Genomic DNA, 26,321 nt, shown 5'->3' on the forward strand with positions numbered 1-26,321 from the left:
GGCTGTAGATGATCCATGTTGAACAAGTAAACAAGAGCATAAGGCTGAAGATGTTGATGACACAAGGCCATGCAATGGCCAAAAATCCCGTCGGACACACTTTCAAAGAAGGAAGTTTCAAGTCTATGTGAAGAATATGATGCAGATGGAGTCCACCACTTTTGGGTATTAAAGATTCTGGTGAATGTTACCCAGTATGTATGGGAATACCAGAGCTATTTGCAGCAGAGGGCACTATAAGAGTGCCCTAAAGATAACTTGTGCATCAATCACACTTGTTCTGATACTGATGCCAATCACTTGACTGACCCAGACCTACACATACAATTGGTGATTGAAGAAAAGTGACCCATTGTTGTCTGTCGGTGATTCAAAGCTAGCCTACCCCACAATCTAAGCAAGCCAGCTCACTATTAGCCGTTAGTGATCCAAGCTAACTGCCTTCATGGAACCTCACCAAATGAAGGGTCAAGGACCCAGAAATTCTTCAACCTTAAGGCAATGCTACACTGGGAATCCATGTCAGATTCATGCCAGGACACAGGGATCATTAGAACTATGAATCCTAGGCTTTCTGCACACAATTGTCTGCCAATCCTAAAGTCACACACACACACACACACACACACACGCACAGAGGAAAATTTTTGATTGCATGATTTCCCAGCACGGTAGGAGTTCTCGATGAAGATAATTCGGTAGGGTTCACAAGTAGTGACTTTAGGGCTGGTTTTCCCTTGAGTAGTGGGTGGTTGACAGGGATCACACATCTCCTAATAGCTAATGGGATATAGTCCCACTGGGCAGGAAACATCATCATTGGAGGTCACCCACCCAATGAAGAATAATTTACCCTGACAATGAATGTGATTGGGCCATTCTCAATGTGTCCTGGTGTTGGTTCACTAAGAGACTTCTGACACTGACTCACATGGAGATTGGCTCTCTAACTAATGCAGAGACAAACGTGCATACTCTAGCTCATTCCATTCACAAAGTATGTATTGGTACAAGAATATCACAATTAGAGACATCAACCATGCACTGTGCACCAGAAGACTCTACACTTGAGTGCGTCATTTGTGAACAGTGCCAGACTACAATCTTCCAAATCCGAAGGTATTGTCAATTATATTTAGCAAAGAATTTTCATATAAAAGATCATGGCATATCACATAATAATGTGGCACTACTCTACAGAATTTCTAGCCAGAAATCTTTAGAAAAAAGGGAGAAGTGAAGAACACAATTACAAAGGCTCACAACAGTTACCTGCACACAGATTTCAAAGAATCCTTGTCGAGAAAATCATGATCCTTCTTGACAGCTGTGATGTCAATGGGAAACTGAGAGTCTGAAATTTAAGGGGAAAAAAATCATTCATCTATCTGTGCCTGGCCTACTCCTTCTGCCTGGTTATAGTGAACTAATTCTGCCTGCTCTTTGCTGAAAATTATTCAATCATATCAGGATCTCCATGAATCTTTCAAAAGATAACTCCCCGAAGAAATATCCAACCACTTTTCTTTTCACTCATCAGATTCTGCCTGACCCATTGATTGTTTCCAACATTTTGTCCCTTCTTCAGGTGCTGAAACACACCGGGGTACAATTTTCAGATTCTCCCAGGTGAAGAAGTGACCATTTTTCCACATCTAAGCATCAACAAAGCTGACAGTTTCCTAAAGACATCCATTGTAGTCAGTGTTCTAAATATTTTCATCAATGGTCAGGAAACAAAGAACACCATACACATGGATGCATTTGTACCAGATGAGAGACAAAATCAGGAAGGACCTCCAGTGAATGTCAGCAGGTAAAAATGCACGACAAAACTCCACTCTCCCCTAACATGTGTTGAGCCAATCAGATAATGAGAGAGAACTACATTATTCTCATAGTGCTTCAGCTAGATTCTCAGGGGATCAGTTGGTTATACAACTGTCATCAAAAATCTAAAGAGTTGTAAATGCGGCAAGTAAAATAAAGAATTGTAAGTACATTGGTGTCACGGAAATAATTTAAACAGGACCAGCCTTGTTTTGTACAATGCAGATTAAAGAGACTGTGTAGGGCAGTTAGTGTCTCAGCATGCATTGATGAAGTGAGGGAACAGCATGAGCACTGAGCAGCAGTCTCAGAACAGAACTCCAGATGATGAAGGTTGCTTTGTATGGCAGTGAATAACAACGTCTGAGGAAAACCAAAGGCCAACATAAGCGCAACATAATTTCTGAGCTTTCAGTTCCCCCAAATGTGAATGAAACCTGGTTCAAACAGAGATTTAGCAAGCACCACACAGCAAAGTCAGGCAGCAATGACTGGGAATTTTTTTGGGATGGAAGTAATTTTCCCCCAGAGGGAGCAACAACATGTGCTTTCACTGAGGGGCAAGCTATTAGCCTGAGGGTGAAAGTTGATTAACAGAGAGGAGATTTGGCCAAAGATCATTTCCCAGCATGCTTTACTTCCAGTAATTGTTCCCTGCTGACCTTCCCAGGGTCATTTGAAGTTACTGTCAAACCTTTATTGCACTTAAAATGTTTGCTTTAATTAAATATATAACATGCTCACAAAAGTTTTGAATAGAATTTTAAAACAGGAAGCTCCATTATAATAGATAATAAATATTTAAAACAAAAGTAGTTGTTGAATTTAACCATTTGTGAACTCAGTTAGCTCTGGTTTATAAGATCTGAAAATAAAGAGCAGGCACAATGTGCCTTTTCAGGGATCTCTGTGCCACAATACATTGGTGCTGGAACCTTAATATAACAGAAGGGAGGCACTTTTTTTTAAAATTGATACGGCATACTAGCCAGCACCAGCTCACCTTCACCTCCGCCTTTATCTCTTAACGGGCAGGTGAACTCTGGCTGCAAATGAGGTAGTTCTTCTGAAGACAATGAGGACTGCAAGAATCACAAACAGTGGCTCCAGAGTATCTGCTGACACCTTGGAGGCCTAGTCAAGGTGTTCAAAGATGAGGATCTAGATCTGCAACCCATGTAGCAGAATGGCCTCTAGGAAATACTGCACTCACTAAAGATGGATGCAGAATTCAATGCAAGGAGCTTAGCATTCAGGATATGGACGTAACACCAATCAAATTTTTGGGTTACAATGGACACCAGGGTGATACCAGAGGTTGCAACAGGTCAACTAAGTGTCCACATTCAAGAAGGATGGCAAAACAAATTGGTAACTGCGGATCCATTAGTCTAAACCACATCCCACTTTAAGTAATTGAATAAATTATTAAGAGTAAATGATCTGTACAATAGCCGTATACAAATAACATCAAAATTGATCTGGGGGGGAAATGACCCTGCCTTCCACAACTTCTTGAAGGATTTAAGTTATCTGTGAGAAGAAGTCCCATGAGAGGCTGAACTGAGATTTACAGCTGGCCTTTTGCAAGAATGTATGTCAAGCCTATCACAGGAAATTTCCCCCAAACTGCCAATTTTAAACAGAAGAATGACAAGGAGTGCATTTTTTTAAATCTGTCTGGGATTTCTGTAGATCTTCCAGTTGAGTCTTCGAATCATACAAGAATCAACTGGCTGCTAAAATGAGCAGGGGATAAGATGGAAATTCTGCATTAGGATCTCTATGGGAAGAAGAATTAAGATGGGCAAAATGATCTTCCACTTCCTTAATTAACTAGTGACCTTATGAACTAGCAAATTCAAAGGAATTCATTCACTTAATGGACTTGGGCTTTGCTGGCAAGGTCATCATTTATGCCAGTCTCTTATTGCCCATAGGAAAGTAGTGGTGAGCTGGTTTGGACCAACAGCTCCCAGGCCACAAGGACTGTAATGTTACACTTCAGAAGTATTCTCATGGGCAAATATGAGAAGGACAACTGAAGGGAAAGGAAGAGACACACAGACTGTTTCTGATTTGGGGGAACAACATCAAACATCCTGGAATAACAGGTGCACCATTGTCGTCAGGTAAGTTTATATGTGGTAAATTTAAAACAAATTTCTGTCTCATAGTCATGGTTTCCTATTTGTCCTCTCCCTTTCAGAAACCAAATCCAACAAATAAATAAATAAGGAATTAAGACCACACCCACCTTCATAGAGCTGTGCATACTGAGGAAATCCTGCTGCCCGCAGCCAATCACATGCATCCTTAGCTTCCTGCTCTATAACAAAAAGAATTCAGTAAATTAATTCTTGGAATGACAAACAGCTTCAAGTTGCACTTTATCAAAACAGAAAAACAAAATATGCAAAGTTTTTTTTCACAGAATTGAGAGAGTCTACTGTACAGATTCAGATCAATTGGCCTAACTTATCCTTAGCTCTACATAATCTTCTCCCCACCTCTCTCCATCTATCTTCATCACAATACCCTCATTTTCCTTTTCCCCTATGTTTACAGCTTCTCTTTAAATCCCATAATCTCTGTGCCATATACTCTTTGCGGTCTTGCATTCCTCAGTGTTCTTCCTCATGCCATTAAAATCATCACAATATTTTCACTCTTTTTTCGGGATACGAGCAGGTTAGAACACCTTTCCTCTCTAATGCTTTTCTTTATGAAAGTTTATAATGTTTTAAAACCAAAACTTCCTGATTTCTCTTCTCTCCTCATTGTCTGGCCGTACACTGCATGCAACTTCCCCATTAGCTCTTCAATTTGCCTTTGCAGCAGAAGGAAAAAATGCTCTCAACATGAACAAATTTACTACAAAAGGAGTAAGGATGATTGGACCTACTGATTTTTTTTGTCATGCATAAAAATTTGATAAGGCTTAAAAGGTATGGAGATACTAGTGTCTGCACAAATGTCATGCAGACAGAGATACAATCATCTGAACATGCAGAATGCACAGAAACCTTATATACAGCACAGGTGGAGGTACCACAATCTACTCAATGATTTACTACAAAAGCCAACAACTGGACAAAACTCTGCAATTTTGTTTTACATTTTCCCAGCTTCTGCTCCTCTTCTCAAGATGCTGGATGCAATTCCAAGACACTAGTCCATCTCCAGCATAAGCTCATGGACAGTCACGGAATGTGCAACCATTGAAGGACAACCACAAACCTTCACTTCCCCTAAAGTGCAGGGAATTGTAAGTTACAATTGATTTTTCTTTCAGCCCACAGAGAGCACAGTACAGTGAAAACAACAGAGGCATGAGGTGTGACAGCAGAGTAATACATTTAGACAGACAGGGAGATTAGGATCATGCCACAATGAAAACCAGTGCCCAGGATTACAGCACAGGGAGTTATAAGGGTACAGGGCTGTGGTGACAAGATTAAAAAACAATGAAGAATTAGAGAAAAGATGAGTTTAAAAAACATTGACACATATTAGCAGATTTAGAGGTGATAAAATATAGCAAGGAATACAGGAACAGTACTAACTTTTTGCCTTTAAGCATCTGCCACCATTCAGAAGGATTAATCAAAAGGAAGTAAGAGACTTATCTCAGAGAGGTCACAATCCATTCCTGGAGTATTAAAACCAAACTGTTCAGGCAGTACTCAGCCAAGACCATTCCTAAGACACCTTACCCAACTTCCTCCACATTTAGATTTCATACCACCAAGGCGAGTTGTTCAAAATCATTAGAATGACTAACAGAAGCCCTGGAGCATAAAATGATAGTTCCAGCTATATGCTTTCTATTTTATTCCAAATCTGATGAACTCAAGTGCTTAATTTGTAACAATGTCCATATCCAACATCTCATCTTTGCGAAAAGCTATATTAAACCCTGGTGGACTGATTCTTGTTCCACTGAGGGATTAGTCTCATGTTTCAGAACACACTTTAAACATTATGTAAAGTAAAATTTCTGACAGGCTTATTTTAATGTAGCTATTGAATGGGTTTCTCAATTAAAAGAAAAGTAACCGGCCATTGTATTCACTGCTAAAACCATTACTTTAATATGATCCCAGTTTGTGCCATGTACTTAACACTGGGACCATTTGCCTCTCCAATTCATCTGCTTTATTAACTAACACAAATCCAGTAAATATCTCCCATGCCACACTAATAATATTTCCTATATCTTATTTTTTTAAAATACTTCCACTCTGTAACCTACTAAAATATGCGGCAGGATCAGATGCGTACTTGATGGTAAGGGTGGACATGGTGGGCCAGGAGGCCTGTTTCAGTGCTGTATGACTCACTAAATGGAGGAGTTAGGAAGCATTCCTGTAACGTCTTCCAACCACAGGATATTTCTAAGGAGACAGGTAACCGGATACACAAAATTGAGAGAGCTCAAAATAGAATATTTTCCCACTCGTTAAGCATTCATACTACTGAGGACACAGCTAATATAAATAAATGGCATCAACTAGATGGCATTTTATTAAAGGAAACCTAGGTTTCTCTTGGCAAGGATTCGGTGGAAAGGGGATTCACTGCATTACATGTGGAATTTGGAAAAACTAACAGCTTACCTCATCCAGCCAAGAAAGCAGTCATTCATCCAATTCCTTTCCCCTTCTCAGTGCACAAGTACACTCGACTGTTGCCAGGCAAATAATGATGTAAAAGGTTACAATTCCCAATAACTACCCGGGATGACGCCTCTACAAATGCAGAAGGAATGTGCTTCTTGCTTCACATTAGCAATAAAAATATGCAATATATATATTCACCATTATTGCATCAGCTTAACTGCACAATAAGGGGTCTGGCAGTATCAAAGCCTTCACTAAATTTTGGTTCATCTAGGCTCTGCTAATTTTATCAGTGTCTATTTTATTGTACAGCTTCTGAAACAAATATAAGCTTTATTTCAATAAGGGATCAAAGATCTTGGAGTCATTTCAGGACCAATTCCCAAATCTTCAGCCTTCAATTTGTAAAGTTTGGTAACAAATTAGTGAATGGCTCTTCTAATCTGTTACAAATGGTCCATTATCTCTTCATTTTGCTGCTCCTGGCTTGTACACAGAGTGGCAGAACTGGGTCATCTTTCACCAGGAAGTTTTCCACAATTACATCTTTTGAAAGACTGAATGCTCAGCATGCAGAACACAGCCACCATCAAAGAGACTCTCACAGGAGAGTAATGGAGAGATTTCTCTTGGTGATCCAGGCACCAGAAGCAACCATTCGACATTACAAACAATTGTTTAGTTAAGATTCTTGTAGAAACATGGGCAGGTGTGGCAGCAAGGTTTGTGCAGTTTCCTTTATCACCACGTAGCTACATACAGCTTGCTCAACTGAGTGAATTACTAATGACCCAATGGACAGTATTAAAATTGAAACACTATAACAGCTTACAATATTGATGTAGAATGCAATTCTGCTTGGTTGCAAAATAATTTTTTAAACCCGTAGATCAAGTTGTAGATGGAACCATGGAGACCAGACTTGAATTGTCATCTTGGAGACATCTGCTGCTCCATGTACCTTGGAAAAATGATGCACCACTGCTGCCAGAGGGCTATTCCAAAACTGATGCCCTTTAAAGCAGCCTTGATATCTTAGACAGGTGTCCTTTCTGCATTGAGGATTGGTTGATAGTGGTGATGTATGCTGTAATTGCTCTGGATTTTTTCAAATAAGGAAAGAATAGTAATGGAATGGAATAATAGGGCAGAACTTCATACAATCTGAAAGCTGGAATTTCATTGCTTAAATCCACAAAATCAAACTATCACCGGTGTTCACAGCTCAAATAATAAATATGCTTCCAGAAGGAGCTCTGAGCTACATAAACCGGGGAACTATTCATATTCATTGCTGTAAATGGATGGATGTTGGGTAAGGGGCCTATTGGGGCTCAGCTTTGCTGCCTATTGATGTGTAATAGTCTGTTGACAACCCAGCATAGATTTTCCTGTCAGTGATACGTTAATAATAACAAGAATTAGGTAAGATAAAAAGGATTGGAAAATATAGCTTAGATGAGAAAATCTAGACCTTGTTGTCCAAGCTCAAATCTGAAGAATTACTGCATGGGGAACTGAGGGGACCAGGTGCCCAGTGAACTTTGTTGTAGCAAGTGCAATCACCTTTAAGAGAGAAAAGGCAAGGGAGTAAACAAATAGCATCTAAACAATGAATGCGGCCAGTGAACTTGGGCAGGAACGGGCTTGAGTTAGTTGGTTGTTAGTGAACAATGGTCACCTATATTTAAGGCATTTCATTAACTGTTACAAAAACAGGAGTTGAAGCTTTTTCCTGCCTCCTTCAGTTCAAGTCAAAGATTCAAGAAACAGATGTCATGGGAAAGGAAGCTACAGATGTTTATGTAAGATTATAAAAGGATGCAAGCTCTTATCAAAAGGATGGTTAGAGGCAGTTGAGAACACCACAACATTGTCGGCTATACATCTGGTCTGTAAAAATCCCAACTTTCCACAAAAGCAGGCCATAAGTTTTGGCCACAGTACTGAAGTAGGCTCCAATTCAAGACTTCTTCAGATTAGTCTTTCCTAATCTTTTTGCTAGCAGACAACACACAATGAAACTGCTTCATCCAAGGTAGCCAGAATTAGGACAACAAAATTCCCACTGGATATATTCCCAAAATTCTTAAAATGAAAATACTGCAGTTCTACAAATAGCAACAGTGCTTTGCATGAATATTAGATAACAGACAAATGTATACAACTCAAAATTCTCGACAATGGAGAAATAATAACCACAACATAGATATTTGTCATCCATACTCTTTTCTCTCATTCTTACGTACTTTTGCTATTTTACTTTTCCCTCAATGCTTATTTAGCTTTGGGATTGACCATTCTCTTCTGTTGGAAGAAAGATCAATATAACGTTAATGGAGATACGATATCTCAGCATCATAGCAAGGATAGTCAAAAATATCTACTAAATTCACAAGGCATTTGCATTAAAGAGAGTCCTTTCAATGTCACCAAAGCGTTGATGAGCTTTTTTCCCCCCAATGAGAAGTGCTGGGAATATTATCACAGCATAAACAGGCCAGGGCCGGAAGAAGAGAGATGGCAAGCTCTCACTGTGCTAAGTGTTGGTAGCCTGGATAAGAGCTGAGAAAGAGGCTAAGAACACAACTGAGATTATGAACTCATTTTGCACATTGATAGCATAGGTGCTCCCACAGAGCTTTTATAAACACAAGAGTTTCCCAAATCTGACCCTGATAGTTGCTGTGAACACTGAGGAACTTGGAAAGTTGTAGTTGAACTACGGATTATTCAGATCTTAAAACACTTCATAGGATATAGTAGCCCTTGTTCAACAAAAAGACCACAAGAAAACATGGAAATACAAGACTGCGTAACTCACTCTTCCCACGGATTACGTGCAAATCATTATGCAATTTGCGCCATCCATTCAATCTTCAGTGTTACTTATCCTTAATCACCATCATGTATGATCTACAAAAGATCATCAGGCAAAGCTCCAGAATATTTATCTATCCTCAGATCCCCATTACTAAATCTGGCCTCCAAGCAACATTCTTCTTCAGTCTTAGCAGCTCAGAAGCCACAGAAGCCTGTGAACAACTTCATTAGTCAACATCCATTCTACGAATCAACTGTCGCATTGAAGCCAAATATTATTCAACTTTGCCATTAATCTTCAATGTACAATGTGCTAAGTCAGGAGATCTTTAGTCTTGAGGGGGGATTCCAGTTACTGGTTCTTGTGCAGATCTCCAATTTATACAAACTAGGAAGTAACAGGGATTGCTCAATCCCTGTAGAGAAAATAGACACTTAACTAAGGAGAAAGACATTTCTCAATTGTGTTAGCTGCTTATAAAGTGCGTCACACCTCATTCATACCAACCTTCACATCAAAGATGTGAAACATTCTGTTCAAACAGCTGATGTAATACTCAGTGCTGCTGAAATTAATATTTAATATCCTTGCACCTTTGCACAGTTTGAAGAATACTGTAGTCCAGTACTAATTTCCCTTTCTCATGGCTTCCCCTCTTTATCCTCTGCGTTTTGTCTACAGTCAGAGCCAAGACAAAAATATGAACCTTAAACCCAACTGGACGATGGAATTTTCCATTCATCATTAGATGTCTACAATTAGGAATGTCAATTTGAAAGAAATTCCAAATCAGATTTTTAACTGAAAGTCAGACATACAAGACATTGCCCATATCAAAGAGTCTGAAATCCATAAGATCTTTGAGCACAATACTGCATAACTTCAGCAGGATTAAGGCACAAAGGCTAGAAACTCTCCCTGCATTGAAAGGCCTGTTGTTGTAGCTCTTACACTGGATAAGCCAAGATTCAAAGCCTCTGCTGAGGACCATCTAGGGATCTTGGCCTGCATACTCAATCCAGGCCTCTGGAAATGTCATTAATTTTATACTTTTGCCCATTTCCCTCATAAATAGGACCAAGAGGATAAGACAAAAATATTTCTGAGAGGGATTTTATCTTAACTGCTTTGCCCCTCCCCCCCCCCCCCCCCCCCCCCCACAAGATGCCATCTGACTGTAAGGTACGTCCAGCATTTTCAAAGAGCCACCATCTGCAGTATTTAGTTTTTGAAATGACGTTAAGCAGACAAATGCTGATGTACGTGCAACATTTTCTATTTTTATTTCAGAGCCTGGGGATTATGGCTTGTCGACAGTAATTTTGCGAACCACAGCCTGGGTTCCGGTGAGACTTAAAACAAAGTTCCTATTTCCAGCCTAATCACCACTATCTGGTCTTCAGAAGATGCAGCAGAGACCCGTTCAAGCTGCCAGCTACCCCTGTCCAGATAATCGCTGCATTTTTACACCTACATTTGGCCTGCCAAGTACGCTCTAAAGCAATGAGAGAAAATGAAGCCTGTTTCAATACCATGCTGAGGTACCCAAGTCAATAGAAAACACAGATGATCATTTCCCTTTACTAACCCCCCTCTCCCTTCCCCCCTTCTCTTCCTCCCCAACCTCAACCCTGTCCCCCTCTCTCCACCACCCCCTCTCTTTGCCACCCTGTCCGCTCTCTCCCTATCCTCCCTCCCCCACCCCAACACACCCTCCCCATCCCCTCTCCCCAAACCACCTCTCCCTCATCCCCATCCCTTCCCCACTCCCTCTCCCTCATCCACCCTTCCCTCCCCATCCCCCTCATCCCCTCTCCCCACCCCTCTCTCTCTCTCCCACCCCCACCCTACCAGTGAGCTTGCCGAGGGCACAGAGGGAGACTATAATTGGGCTGTGAGGCTCATCAGTCAACATACGGGCCGGGAAGCGGACAGGGCGGGTAGGTGAGGGTGAGACCTGTCTGCAAAGTGAAACCAGAGGGGAGCGCACACCTGTACATCCACATCCCAGCACAAGCTTCTGAAAGAATACTTCCACTCGTCCCTGCCACGCCCGATAGACAGCAAATCCCACGGAAAGGTGGGAGAGTAACAGTATAACCCACCGCCTGGAATTGGCTGCAGAAACTCATCAGCACAGTGCAGGCGTCAGGTATCCGTCTGGATGAGTGCCGACTGCCCCCGTGGGCACACACCTCATTACACCCAGACTTCTGCACCGATACTGATGTCCAATGAAGAGAAAAAAACGAATGAAGACCCTGCCTCTGAATTCGGAAAGTTATGTTTTTATTCTGCCTGACGAATCTTGATCCCGGTGGATGTTTTAAAGGAATAACTCCGCAATGAATTCAGGTCCGACTTACCGCAGTCCGTCAGAATCATCCCACCATCCAGATTCATAGAGCTCCAGCCCTGAGAACGAGCGGGTCAGGATCATCTCTGGGCTCCACGCTTCTAATTCCGTGAGATAAACCGCTGAGAGATTCCATGATAGAGCTGAGGAAAAGCCGACTCCAGGCTGAGGGAATTCGAATGGATCTGGTAACACTGGTGGGAGTGACCTAACGCAGCCTGCATCTCTCTCGCACACATCCACACCCGCACATGTAGAGCCAAGCCCAGCTCGCACCAGCGGCAAGTCTGGCATCAAAGCACAGCGAATCTCTCACCCAGGGCTCCCGGGCAGTGCCAAGAGAGGGGAGCGTTGAGAATTTAAAAAGGAGTTTACAGTGTCATTCTAATAAATCCCTTAAACAACGTTAACTTTTTTTTTGCTTTCTTTAACCATGAAACAGTAGGAAGATGCTGGCTTTACCATCACACGACTCCCGACGCTCAAAGACTCCCACTTAACCCTATTCCCGACCCTTTCCTCACAAAGTTGTTCTTTAAGTATTTTCCCACTTGCATTCAGTGATGGATAGCGTTTCCAACACTTGTTTTCCCTCGCAGGACATTCGATGATCCAACTGTCTTGTAAAAAAAATATCCTCCCAACGTCTTTGTTCTTTCCGTGATCTTAAATTCATGAGCGTCAGTTACCAATCCTGTGCAAAAAAAACAAGCTGCTGGAGGAACACTCAGGCAGCATCAATTAGTTTCAGTTTCCAGCATCTGCAGTCTCGAGTCTCCAATGCCGTGCATCCAGTTGTTCCAAGTTATCAAAATCCAACTCTGAAAATGCTTTATTCGTCTTTGTCCTAATGATGACCCCCACCCTCCCCGAGGGAATGAAATCTCTTATCCCTTACATCATCTCGCAAAGTATTTTCTGACCCTTCCTTCCACGCTCAAGTTGTAGAACAAAGTTGGAGGGTGTGCGCAAGAGGTGGGAGAAGGGACATAGGTCTCCCTAATAATATGATGAGCCCGTGTGCACATCTGCATATAATACACTTCAGTTTAAAGTGCCCCTTTAAAAGCTGTCAAATTTAAAATCCTGCACTTCTTTTATGTAATATATGACATTACACAGCGATAGGACATAAAAATAGTACTGGAGAGAGCGATTACTGCAGAAACTAGTCTTCACTGAGCATACCTGCCAGATGTTGCAATGACTCCTTTTTCAAATTGCCAAGAGATATTCTTGCATGTGACAGCACTATTAAAAGGTGCCCAGAAGTCTTCTTGCTTTTTATAAGTCGAGATGGTACTTACTTTAACCAACTTAGAAGGATAAAAGATGGAAGAAACCACAGAAAGATTTGAACCCTAAACCAGGTTACCTGGTTCTGAGCCCCTGAAGCAATGAGTACTAAAGACCTCTCTGGAAACGAGCTTGTGTTGAAGGCTTCATTTAAATCCAAATTTGATAAAATAAAATATCTCTGAAGCAGGTTAGCTGCTGGGTTCAACAGGAAACTCAAACCACTTTACCATTACAATGCAAGGATATGGAGCAAAGTATTCAATCACCATGTCCTTCAACAGCTTCCTCACCAGATAAGTGACATGTAAAAACAATGAGAAAACATAACAACAGAAAGTGGGACTTAGAGATTTCAGAATGAAGAGGAATGCCACAAACTGCACAAACTACACTGTGGCAAATTGTGAAGTCCTACATGCCTTAATTAATTTGGGGATTTCCAATCATTCCCAAGTAGCTACTGCTGTAGGATGTAGATTAAGTCCCAAATTTGATCTACAAGTGAACCATAGCAACAGACGAGGAACTAGAATTAGCACTCCTCCTGGCCAAGGGGAAAGCAATTGCCAAGATTCTCCATTCCCAAATGCTGTTGAAGAGCCCTGGTGAAAGTGGCATTTAGTGCAAATCACCCACCATTAATCACCTTAATTTTTCAGCATTCTACGGAAGAGAGGATCCATACCACTTTACATAAATGGAAAGTCAGAGTTGAGAAACGTGTACAGCTGTAATCAAAGCCTGCTAGTAGTACATACAAATAATATACCTGGTTGAATCTATGCAGAAGAGCTACTTAAAGTTATCATCATTAAAATTTACAATTGAGGCATAGTGGCCCATTAGTTGACAAGCTATTTCACACTGACCAATGTTTTCTTTACTGAGTGTATGGCTTCTATATCCAAAGAACTTAAACCAACATCATGATTTATATTGGTAAGATTCGCATCCCAAAACTGGGCACCAATGTTATTAACTTGCAAATAGCAAATGAGAAGCCAAAGGAATGACATGGAATCAGAAATGTCTCCTTGGTGCCATGTTATACATACTGTAGGAGGCATTTCAAGATGATTCTTTTGGAGTAATATAGAAGGAGAAATTTATTTATCATCTTACCTCCAAGGACCCTATCTTACTGGACAGAACTTACTTTGGATGTAACCTGACACATCTGTCAGCTGCTGATTTTGAAACACAAAAGCAAACACTACCCAGATGTTGCTGGAGGAAGACAGTTCAGTGTATACCCTGTAAATTGCTGTAAGTATGAACTAAGAATAGGGCAGATGGACTTTGGCAAACCAGAGTCCATCAACTTAGCTACCTATGGATTTGGGAAATACAGAGGAAGGAGGAAAGAGGGTAAAAAAGAATCAAATCATAAGGAAAAAGGTTTGTGTTGAGAGTGAAAAATGAGACAGAAATAAGAAAAATAAGAATCTCTAAAGGTAATTTAGATCCAACCATTTAAATTCTTTTCCCTTGAGACCAGAGAGGTTGATAGGCATTTCAGGATCCTCACACTTTAAGTAATCTCCTCAACCTTCCAGAGTAAGTGACCTGATAATTAACATGTAAGTACAGTGATTTAATGAAACTCACAGAGACAATTAGTGCAAGAAGCTATATCTGCAAAGCCAAATACAAAGGGGTGAAAATCATCCAGCAATTTGTCACAATTCACAGGTATCTTTTTCCTAACACAAATTACTGGACAATTTACTTATTATTAACTGTGTATGCATTAAATTTTGGAGGCAAATTCTTTTCCATTATCCAGAACTCTAATTCAATCAATAAATTAAAGCCCAGGACTGTGCACATGTGCATGAGCACACATATATGCATGTATATTACACAAACACACACAAATACATATGCTCTCATACAAACACATACATGTGCATTCACACAAATACATATGCTTACACAATCATGCACACATTCACACAAACACACACAGACTTGTACACACAAACATGTACTCACATTTATACAAACGCGCACACACTCACAAACATGCATGCATGCACACTTACACACACACACTGAGTTATGAACGAGAACTGGCTGAGAGCAATCCTTTATGGCAATGCCGACCTCACTACAGAAAAAAAATTAGCAGCATCTCTGAATATTCCTTGGAACTTTATACACCCCACAGGCTGCATCTCAAAGAAACCCCATCTGGAATTCCATCCGGATGCCTTAATGAAACTCAGTACTCATTCCCTGAGAAGTGAGACCCGCCTTTTAATCAACCAATCTGTTTTATGTTTCTCCCCCCAACACTTAGGGAGTGACCTCATTCATGGGAAGTGGAAAGAAAAAAAGATTGTATTTGAACGTAGTCATTGAGTCTTTATTCACACAGCTTGCTTCTAATTACGTGGGTCATCCTGGCGCCAGAACTGAAACCCAGCCCAAAGCAAGCAGTGACCCAAAGTTTAAATTTAGATGGGCAGCAACCGCTCTGCACTGCAGAGTCACAACCCCACGCCCACCACCCCTAACACAAACAATCAAACACGTGTACAAACACACAGAGGCACACACACAGTGCATAGACAGACAGCATACACACACACACACACACACTCATAGGCATACACTCAGGCAGATGCACAGACTCACACAAACACAATCTATTACGTAAGAACTTAGGAATTTTTAGGAACAGGAAAAAATCATTAATCCTAACAAAGCACTCCTTCACTCTGGATCAATTCCACCTACTTCCATCTTGGTCTGTTCCTTCTACAGAAACACATTTAATTATCACTTATGAATCATTCTACCACCCCCAAACATTCAATTTTCTCCTCACCTCTCTCCTTCTACTACAAGGGGTTTGTTATAGTTAGGCCATAATTCCTTAGAAGAATTAACCGCTCAGACCTCAGCAACATAGACATCCTCCAGCATGAGCACACTCAGCATTGGCAGAATAGTTAACTGCAGATAACATTGCAGCAGATTCCTATGCTGCTCTCCTCCTTTTGATAGCAACTACCCACCAATCTGCCCTGTCGTGACTCCCACCTATTTTCTAGATGTTTTCAACAGGATGGGAGGGAGGGTGGGGAATCTTGAAGCAGAAGCAAGTAGCGTCATTATCATTGATTAAGGCACCTATCTCACCACTAGAATAGCCCTATTTTAGGTGAGATGCTAAAGGCCAGTGGTTGTGGCAGATGCCCTCATCATGTTTAAAATGTATCTGGATGTGCCTGTGTCCTATAACCTTCAAGGGCATAGACTGTGAGCTGGGAAGTTGGTTTAGTCCAAATAGCTCTATGTTTGGCTAGTATGGAAGTGATGGGATGAATGGCCCCCTTCTGTGCTGTAAATTTCCATAAATTTCTGATTTCATGCCCCTCTTGATATTTAAGCAGTGATGCGTTTCAAACTGGAACAGTTTTGGAGCAGGCTATTCAAAGAACTGAAGCATAAGGAAAACCTCTCATGAAGTGGTGATGTGTCCTTCTGAAAAAGTGTTTGGAAAAAAAAATTCTTGATATTCCACCAGAACAGACAAGCGTTCCCAGGCAGTTTCCTTCCTTACTCAATCAGGCCAGTTTGAGGGAGGGTAGGGGGCAGGGGAGGAAGCTGCTCAGAATATTTTTGGCAATTATATTCAAGCTAACTGTCTTGTGAATCATGGGCCTCCAAAAGTGTGCACTGCAGACGAAGCTTCATAAATAGGAAACAGCCCCGGGAACACAAAGAGGGAAGAAGGTGTTTTTTTTTAAAGAATGTAAGAATTTAACTCTTTAGTTGCACTATTATCTTGGTTCAATTGACAACATTCAATGTTTTAAGTCAGGAGAGTGTGGGTTAGTCCCACATCAAGACTTAAGCAAATAAATTGATATTCCTGGATCACTTGCATACAATTCTGAACTAGAAATATATCAGTGGTCCTTCATCATCGCAGGCACTAAATCCTGGAAATCCCTGCCCAACAGAACTATGGGAGTACCTTCACCAGAAGGTCTACAGCGGTTCAAAAAGTTGGCTCACAACCACCTTCTCGAGTGCTTGTATCCAGCAGTCAGTTAGAAAATGGAACTCGATAACATATGAAGTGATAGTATAGTTTCAATTAAGACAGCTAGGTAAGTCAACAAGGGTGAAAGCAATAGCAACTGATAAGGTTACCTGAAGTTTAGTGGAAGGATATTCACATGAAGCATAAAACACTAGCACAAAACCCTTGAGCAGTATGACCTGCTTCTATGTTGTAAATTCTATGTAATTCACCTCATTGATCTTTATAGAATAGTACAGCACAATACAGGCCCTTCGGCCCACAATGTTGTGCCGACCTTTAAACCTCACCTAAGACTACCTAACCCCTTCCTCCCACATATCCCTTTATTTTAAATTCCTCCATATGCTTATCTAGCAATCTCTTGAATTTGACCAATGTACCTGCCTCCACCACCACCCCAGGCAGCACATTCCATGCCCCAACCACTCTCTGGGTAAAAAACCTTCCTCTGATATCTCCCATGAACTTCCCACCCATTACTTTAAAGCCATGCCCTCTTGTATTGAGCATTGGTGCCCTGGGAAAGAGGCACTGGCTGTCTACTCTATCTATTCCTCTTAATATTTTGTACACTTCTGTCATGTCTCCTCTCATCCTCCTTCTCTCCAAAGAGTAAAACCCTAGCTCCCTTAGTCTCTCCTCATAAGGCATACTCTCTAAACCAGGCAGCAACCTGGTAAATCTCCTCTGCACCCTTTCCAACGCTTCCACATCCTTCCTATAATGAGGCGACCAGAACTGGACACAGTACTCTAAGTGTGGTCTAACCAGAGTTTTGTAGAGCTGCAGCATTATCTCGCGGCTCTTAAACTCGATCCCATGACTTATGAATGCTAACATCCCATAAGCTTTCTTAACTACCCTATCCACCTGTGAGACAACATCCAGGGATCTGTGGATATGAACCCCCAGATCCCTCTGCTCCTCCACACTACCCAGAATCCTGCCATTAACTTTGTGCTCTGCCTTGGAGTTTGTCCTTCCAAGTGTACCACCTCACACTTCTCCGGATTGAACTCCATCTGTCACCTCTCAGCCCAGCTCTGCATCCTATCAATGACCCTCTGAAATCCTCGACAATCCTCCACACTATCCACAACACCACCAACCTTTGTGTCATCTGCAAACTTGCCAACCCACCCTTCTACCCCCTCATCCAAGTCATTAATAAAAATCACGAAAAGCAGAGGTCCCAGAACCAATCCTTGTGGGACACCGCTAGTCACAGCCCTCCAATCTGAATGCACTCCCTCCATCACAACCCTCTGCTTTCTACAGGCAAGCCAATTCTAAATCCAATTCTGAATCTTGTTGAGATTTTGATGATGTAATTGTATTAATGTATCATTGCATTCCAAAGCATTAACTATATGCCAAGCAGTTTATTGCTTAAATCAGTTCAACAAAAATTCAAACATTTTTTCAGAAAAAAAACATTGGTTCATTGGTAGATAGGCTGCCCAATACAAGTATGATTTTATTCCATATCATATTCAGGAATAGCCTGAATGATCCAAACCAGGTGAAGAGTTACGGTATTGGAATATTGGCGTATATGTTCAGCTTCACTGATGATAACCCACCGATCATTGGTTGGAAGGGCTCCAATGAGGTTGGGAAATCCACTCAATCAGATTATTGATCTCTTAGTGAAGATGGAATTTGCTGATGTTGTGTGCAATGCAACATTGGCTGCAAATGTTATCATGGCATAAAGTGCTCCTGAACAAAACTGAGAAAGACTAGCCATGAAAATCCATGCAAGTATGAAGGAAACATAGTCTTTGCAGTGCTCACTGATAACCAGCAATCTGTTAACAGAGTGATGGCCACCGAAGGAAGTGAGGTCTTACTTGGAGATTTGAATAACAATTATAGTTATTTTGATTCTTTTGTGTGACCATGTAATCAGATATTCATCGGGGCTGTACTATCCTGGAGTCCATTAGTCATTCATGCAGAAATAGATTTTCATTTAGTTAGTTGTACAATACAATATTGGGATCAGACAAATTGGGATTGGATCTTTTTTCTTTGTAAGCCAAGAAGTAATTCCAGTATATACAGCCAATAGCCATGAGACCAGTTTTTACTCTAAACTTCAAGCAGCTTTCATGGAAATGGTTTACAAGGAGATTATCAGGAAATTCCTTCAAATGGAAACACTAAGACAAAAGGAGGAAGTTGGGTGAGTTTCTTCTTACAAGTTCATATTTACATGAATTTGGAAATTTAAAATGCAAAAAAATTTACAGTAAGAATAATATTGCTGATGGGAAGGTTCATCTACTATAATTCTTCCAACTTAATTGCACTTTATAACAATCAAAGAGATAACCTCCTATCCACATAATAATGTACATCTGACTTAGTTCTTGCCATGTTCAGCTCAAAGTCCAGTCATGACAGTGACCCTACAGATGGGGTATCCATCATATTACTCATCCTACTCAATGTTTCAGTGGCCTTTTACATTGCTCCCTCACTTCCAAGTTCCTTTCATGACCTGCTCTCAGTACCATGTCTGGTATCTACTATTTTCCCATCCCAGAACATCCTCATGACGGGCTTAAAAAATATGAAGGAAAATAGAAGGAAAGACAAATAAAAAAGAGATGAATCATAATAAGTTGCTGGTGGAAAGTAAAGAGTAAAGAAAATTAATAGGAGGGGGAGTGAAAAAAGAATGAGAAAATAAAGGTAGAAAAAAGGGAAGGGAAGGAACAATGGAAGAGTGTAAATCTAGATAATGTATGAAAGAAACTAAACACAGAAAAATTGGAAAAAGGAAGAAGAAGGTGTCTAAAGGAAAGAAACAGACAATATGAAAGGGACAGAAAGGAACCAGTCAATATAATGGAAGGTGAAAGGCAGAAGATGGTTAGACAGATATCTATCAAGATATATAGAAACACACACACATATAAGAGAGAGTGGGAGAGTATACTAGAGTAGACTTGGTCACATTACTCCTGCCCTCCTTGTGCCAAGAAGGTTCAAGGTTAATTTTGCTCCTGAATAAACTTTATAGATTAATCATGATCAATGCTCACAAAACATAAATGGTTTCAATATAATGTTCAACTCACAAAGTAATTCTCACAAATACTAGTTTATTCTGGAATAAAAGATTGAAACGAGAACCCGCAAATTGTTGAAATTCCAGCTGCAAATCCTGAAAAGCTTTGGCCTTCATGTCTGATAATTTTTATAACTAGAGTCCATGACACCCATTGATTTTGTCAGTGGTCCCAATGTTTGACCTGGCTGAACAAATTAATTCACACATACACCAAGCAAACTGGAAACATTGGAAGAGTACCAAATGAGCCAAGAAATCAAATAGACTGCAAAGCAGTGTTCCAAAATCAATGCTGAGTGTACCAAAATAATAAGGATTAACTGCTCTTTCCAGTTTAATATGATCACTAGTTATATTAACCATTCAGCTCCATTGAACAACTCTCACTTTTAGTTGGAATACGTAACTTATTTATTACCAATGGAATGCAGCCAGCAGAATGATTATCATGAACAAATAGAAAACATTGCAGTTTGAACAAGTTAATATGCAACAAACTATAAAGGGATCTGAAATGGAAATATTCCCTTTCCCAATACAGAAATCACATGAACTCTCTTCCTGTTCAATTTGCTACGAATGTGAACAGTCACAGTGATTAACCCACATGCTGATGAATACACACAGTGAGAGATAGTCAGTACCCTGAGAAATAAACTGGAAGTCCATATCAATCCACAATAACTAATCCTTATCAACGTTGATTGAATAGCCACTCAGCATAATTGCAGACAAGGTAGATTTTATTATAGTGTAATGTAATATAATCAAATGCCATGTACATTATAGTCAAATGTGGTGTAACCCTATATGTACCACAGAGCAGCAATATTTACTTACACAGAAAAGGCTATGAATGGAGGAAAGCTAAATTATATTCAAGATCATACGAAATGGTTGGTTAAAAGAGAAGTTATCAATGAATCTGTTTCCATTATTCTATTAACCAATGTGTTCCATATCACAACTAACTGATAAATTCTTATCTCTTCTTAAGACTCCTGCCAATCAAAGAAATAAACAGATATCTAAAGATGCAATGAGATTTTTAGGTGCATAACCTATCCAATTTCTCCAGCTAATTTGGTTTCATTCTCTGGGATGCTACTGCACATTTGTCATTGAGGACATCTGATAATAGAAACATGAAATACACCATAACAATTCTAAGTGTCACTGTGAAGGTCTTTGCCCAATCAAACAATGAACCAAAACAGCCATCATGTACAAGTTGTTAAGAAACTGAATAATGTGAAGAAACTGCATTGCAGTTAAACAGCATCTGTATCAAGGAGTTTCAAGTATGAAAGATGCTATAAATAAGCTCTGTTATTTTATTGCTTCTTGGAATTTTACCACCACAATTCTCTCAAAGATCCTCAAAGCCACTTGTGAACATTGGACAGGCAGGGCACAATAAATCAGAGTTCTTCACATATCGATCAGTGTAGGAATCCAGTGTCATTGCACTACAATATGCTGCTACAACTATGCTACAAGCTGATTGGGATAAACACTAGCACATATAGTTGACATATGGTACATGGGCATTGCTGGCAAGGCCAATACTTCTTGCCCATTCCTTGAGACAAAGGTGTCAAGTCAGCTTCTTGAACTGCTACAACCCTTCTGGAGAAAGTACTCCCACAATTAGTAGGTAATTTCAGGCTCAATGACCTTGAAAAAAATTGCAATATTTTAGCAAGTCAGGATAGTGTGCAACTAGAAAGGGAAGCTGAATATGGGGGTGCTCTCATACCTTAATGACTACCGACCAGTGGCTCTGACATCCACCATCATGAAGTGCTTTGAGAGGCTGGTCATGGCACACATCGACTCCATCCTCCCGGAAAACCTCGACCCACTACAATTCACCACCACCAAAACAGGTCTACAGTGGGCGCCATCTCCCTGGCCCTACACTCAGCTCTGGAGCATCTGGACAGTAAAGACACCTATGTTAGACTATTGTTTATTAACTACAACTCCACCTTCAATAGTATAATTCCAAGCAAACTCATCACCAAACTCCCAAACCTGGGACTCAACACCTCCCTCTGCAACTGGATCCTTGACTTTCTGACCAACAGACTGTAGGCAGCAACACCTCCAGCACAATTATCCTCAACACTGGTGCCCCACAAGGCTGCATCCTCAGCCCCCTACTCTGCTCCCTATATAATCATGACTGCATAGCCAAATTCTGTCCTAATTCCATCTACAAGTTTGCAGATGATACCACCATAGTGGGCCGTATCTCAAATAACAATGAGTCAGAGTACAGGAAGGAGGTAGAGAGCTTAGTGACATGGTGTCATGACAACAACCTTTCCCTCAATGTTAGCAAAACAAAAGAGCTGGTCATTGATTTCAGGAAAGGGGGCAATGCACATGCACCTGTCTACATCAAGGGTGCTGAGGTCGAGAGGGCTGAGAGCTCCAAGTTCCTAGGAGTGAACATCACCAATAGCCTGTCCTGGTCCAACCACATAGACGCCATAGCCAAGAAAGCTCACCAACGCCTCTACTTCTTCAGGAGGCTAAGGAAATTTGGCATGTTCCCTCTGACACTCACCAACTTTTATTGATGCACCATAGAAAGCATCCTATCTGGATGCATCATGGCTTGGTATGGCAACGGCTCTGCCTAGGACCGCAAGAAACTGCAGAGAGTTGTGGGCACAGCCCAGCACATCACCGAAACCAGCCTCCCCTCCATTGACTATATCTATACTTCTCGCTGCCTTGGTGCTATAATCAAAGACCCCACCCACCCAGGACATTCTCTCTTCTCCCCTCCCCCATCAGACAGAAGATACAGGACCCTGAGGGCACATACCACCAGTTTCAAGGACAGCTTCTATCCCGCTGTTATAAGACTACTGAACGGTCCCCTTATACGATGATATGGACTCTTGACCTCACAATCTACCTTATGACCTTGCACATTATTCTCTACCTGCACTGCACTTCCCCTGTAGCTGTGACACTTTATCTGTATTCCACTGTTATTTTTTACCCTGTACTACCTCAATGCACTGTGTGATGAATTGATCTGTATGAACGGTATGCAAGACAAGTTTTTCACTGTACCTCAGTATAAGTGACAATAATAAACCAAAGCAAAAACCTCTGCAGCCCTTGTATTCTAGGTGGTAAAGTTTGTGGGTTAGGGGCTGATGTTGAAGAAGCCTTGGTGAGAAACTGCTGTGTGTTTTATAGATAGCATACACTAAACCACAGTACTCTGGTGGTGAAAATTTAACAGTCAACATAAACCAGAAGCTTTTTACACTGGGAGACACAAATTAATCCACAAATACGTAGGTACATAGGTGCAATACTGTAGTAACTAAAGGGCAGTAACATATTTGAAGACCACTTTCAACAGTAGAGGAGACCCAATCCATTCTGGCATACCAGAAACCAAATATTAGAATGGATAAAACAGTCCAGAGTATTTTAGAAATCAAAAGTCAAGCTTCAGTACATATACTAAATAATGATTAATGCATGTCGAAAAATTATACAAAGGAAGCCTATAAAAATATCCAAAAAATTAAGATTTAAAATATGTGCAACCCACCAATCAAAGCTTAATTACCCCAGGTTTATTTTCTAATTTACAGAATCCTCTTAGAGTGCCATCAGATTGGATATGGCAAGGAGAGTTCAGAGAATGAATGCGCATAGAATCATGCTAGAACATAGAGAAAATGAAAAGGATTTAAAACAAAGCAACTTCACTGCTGTTCATTCCAAATTTCAATTATAATTGGGCAATAAAATGTACTTATTACAAACAGTGGTCCTTTGACATCTCTTTCATATGGAGCTATGTTATATTCACACAATAACAATGATTCCATGTCCATGTTCAAATTTGATAAATACAGTCATCTGTTCTTATTTGCATTGCTGTTGCACCATAGGTTATAATGGGTCATTACTGCTCTGTGTAGTAATGACGTCAACCCCTTGTATGTGCATTAGAAACATATTTAGTAACATAATTAGTGGTAATTTCCAGATCTCCACAAAAAGAACAATGAGAGCACTCAATGGCAAGAACTTTAGAACCAGAGGGAAAACTGGTAAACAAAATATTGATTGGCAAAACGGAGGAATGGGTTCATTTGTAACTTTTCGGTAAATCTTGTAACAATTTGTTAATAGGTTTCAGGGTTATAAATCATACAGTTATTACCAGATAAGGAGTGAGCTAAATCCTTTAACCCCACTCCCAAGTTGATTTGTTCCATTCAGGAGCTGCTCCTTGGAAATAGTTTTAAGGAACAAGTATAAACTTCACTGATTGCAAGTTAGATATTATGAAAAGTTGAACACTGGTTAAAGACACTTTTAAAAAATGTATTGCTGCCCCTCTTTCATGCAGGCACAAACTGCATTCTCCTCTGGCGACCTTTTGACTGCAAGGAAATTGGAATCAAAGAGCCCACTCACAGGCTGAACTTCTCACAGGAAATTGGAAAGAGACGCAGAGACGGCCCATGAATTACCTATTGACAGGATCCCGGAACAAGGGCCGCAGTGTGTGAAGCCAAGGATGACAGCCGCCTGCTCATTCCTTCAGCGTCTGAGAGCCTCATTGTTGGTACAGTGCTTGCAAGAAGTAAAGGACATGCTAATTTGATGCAGCAAGGCAGAGGCTGACTCAAAAGAAAATACAAAATGCACTTTCCCCTCTCCTTCCCATTTCAGGTTGATTGACATCAGACCTGAATACTCACCCAATGGCTCAGAGGCCACCCTGTTTGGTAATGACATGATGAGACCAATTTTTGGGATAAACTGGATCCCATCTGTGGCAGCAAGACAATTGCTTGTATATATAACTTAGCCAAGTGTATTGCTCCTCATAACCATCCCTGTAGCAAAAAGTGCATGGAGAGTTTGAAATAACAACAGAAAATGCTGGAAAAGTATGGCAGGACATACAGCATCTGTCTCTCCAGTCCTGACACAGGGTCATAGACCTAAAACATTGACTGTTTCTCTTTCCACAGATTCTTCCTCACCTGCAAAGACTTTTTCCAGCGTTTTCTATTTTTATTTCAGATTTCCAGCACCTGCAGTTTTTTTTTGATTTCCAATTTTCGTGGAAGGTTTGGTTGTGGATAGAAATGGACTCGGCTGCATAGCTACCTAAATTTGGACAGCTCACGCACAAGTGCATGTAAGAAAAATGTGCCACATGGGTAAGGCCTGTTCCCTACTAAGAAGCAGAAGATGAAAAAACATAACCCTCAATTCAAGTGAAATGCGATTATGATTGAGAATAAATTTCAGTAGTTTGATGTGCTAAACTATATGGAGGTAGGCAGCTGTTGGCCTCACTAGGTATAAAACACCCTTGTTCTCAGATAGGAAAGGTAAAGTATATACAGATGTCTTAAGGAAATCTAACTTCTCCTCATCAGCACGGTTCCACTTATTTTTGGATTTGTTAAGATTTCATGAATAGCATGTTCAACGAATTCTCAACTCTGGACAGGAGCTCACTGTGTAAACCTATCTCTAATTTAATATCAAATGGCAACTTCACACAGATAAGTTGGAGAATGCCTGAATGTAGCAGATAGACAAGGTGAAAAAGGACAGGCACAAGAATAGGGTTTGAGGGATATTATTGGATAAGACAGCACTTTCCTCTGAATCCAAACCATTGTATACATGACAGGAGTGCATGACATTGATGAAGGATGCTCAAAATAAACCAAATTCGGTTTTCCAATTCAATTATCATTCAATTTGATGAGCACAAATTTTATGTTAAAATGGTAGAAGCTTCGCTTATGCTTATAATGTGCATTGAAGCTGAGTGAAAGGAGCAAGAAACAATAGAGAACCGGCCAAAGTTTCCTACACCCTCCCTTTTCCTGCCTTGAGTGCAATGAATTTCCACAGCTTACGTTGTCATACGGCTCTCAACAGATTGTCCTCAAGTCCAGTGCATCACATAGGTAATGGACTGTACTGAAAGCAAGATTATAAATACATATCAGTGATAAGCTTATATACTCCTGAACATTCTATTCTTTTAAGTGTAGAGTTATAGAATCATACAGCTCAAAACAGGCCCTTTGGCTGACCATTGTACCGATCTGTACTATTCCCATTTACCAGCACTTAGTCTGTAGCTTACTATGCCTTGATGATTCAAGTGCTCGTCCAGATGCTTTGTAAATATAAATCCATTACAATCTGTTTTGGCAAACAGTGAAAAT

The 26,321-nt window shown here is 40.6% G+C and overlaps 1 protein-coding gene across 3 annotated transcripts in view; it reads right to left on the reverse strand.

Moving 5' to 3' along the window:
- LOC127573515 (stAR-related lipid transfer protein 13-like) overlaps window positions 1-26,321 on the reverse strand; it is a 69,054-nt gene that overhangs the window by 30,251 nt on the left and 12,482 nt on the right. The window contains exons 1-3 of one of the 3 annotated variants that reach the window (XM_052021802.1): window positions 11,643-11,963; window positions 4,088-4,159; window positions 1,273-1,354 (exon numbers count right to left, since the gene is read on the reverse strand). In XM_052021802.1, coding sequence (XP_051877762.1) covers window positions 1,273-1,354; window positions 4,088-4,159; window positions 11,643-11,679 — 191 coding nt within the window. In that variant the 5' untranslated portion in view covers window positions 11,680-11,963. Of the gene's footprint in view, window positions 1-1,272; window positions 1,355-4,087; window positions 4,160-6,449; window positions 6,509-11,642; window positions 11,964-26,321 lie in introns of those variants that run through there. The other 2 variants (XM_052021803.1, XM_052021801.1) reach the window with 2 other exon arrangements.

Source organism: Pristis pectinata, chromosome 8 (assembly GCF_009764475.1).
Source record: "Pristis pectinata isolate sPriPec2 chromosome 8, sPriPec2.1.pri, whole genome shotgun sequence".
Taxonomy (NCBI): Eukaryota; Metazoa; Chordata; class Chondrichthyes; order Rhinopristiformes; family Pristidae; genus Pristis; species Pristis pectinata.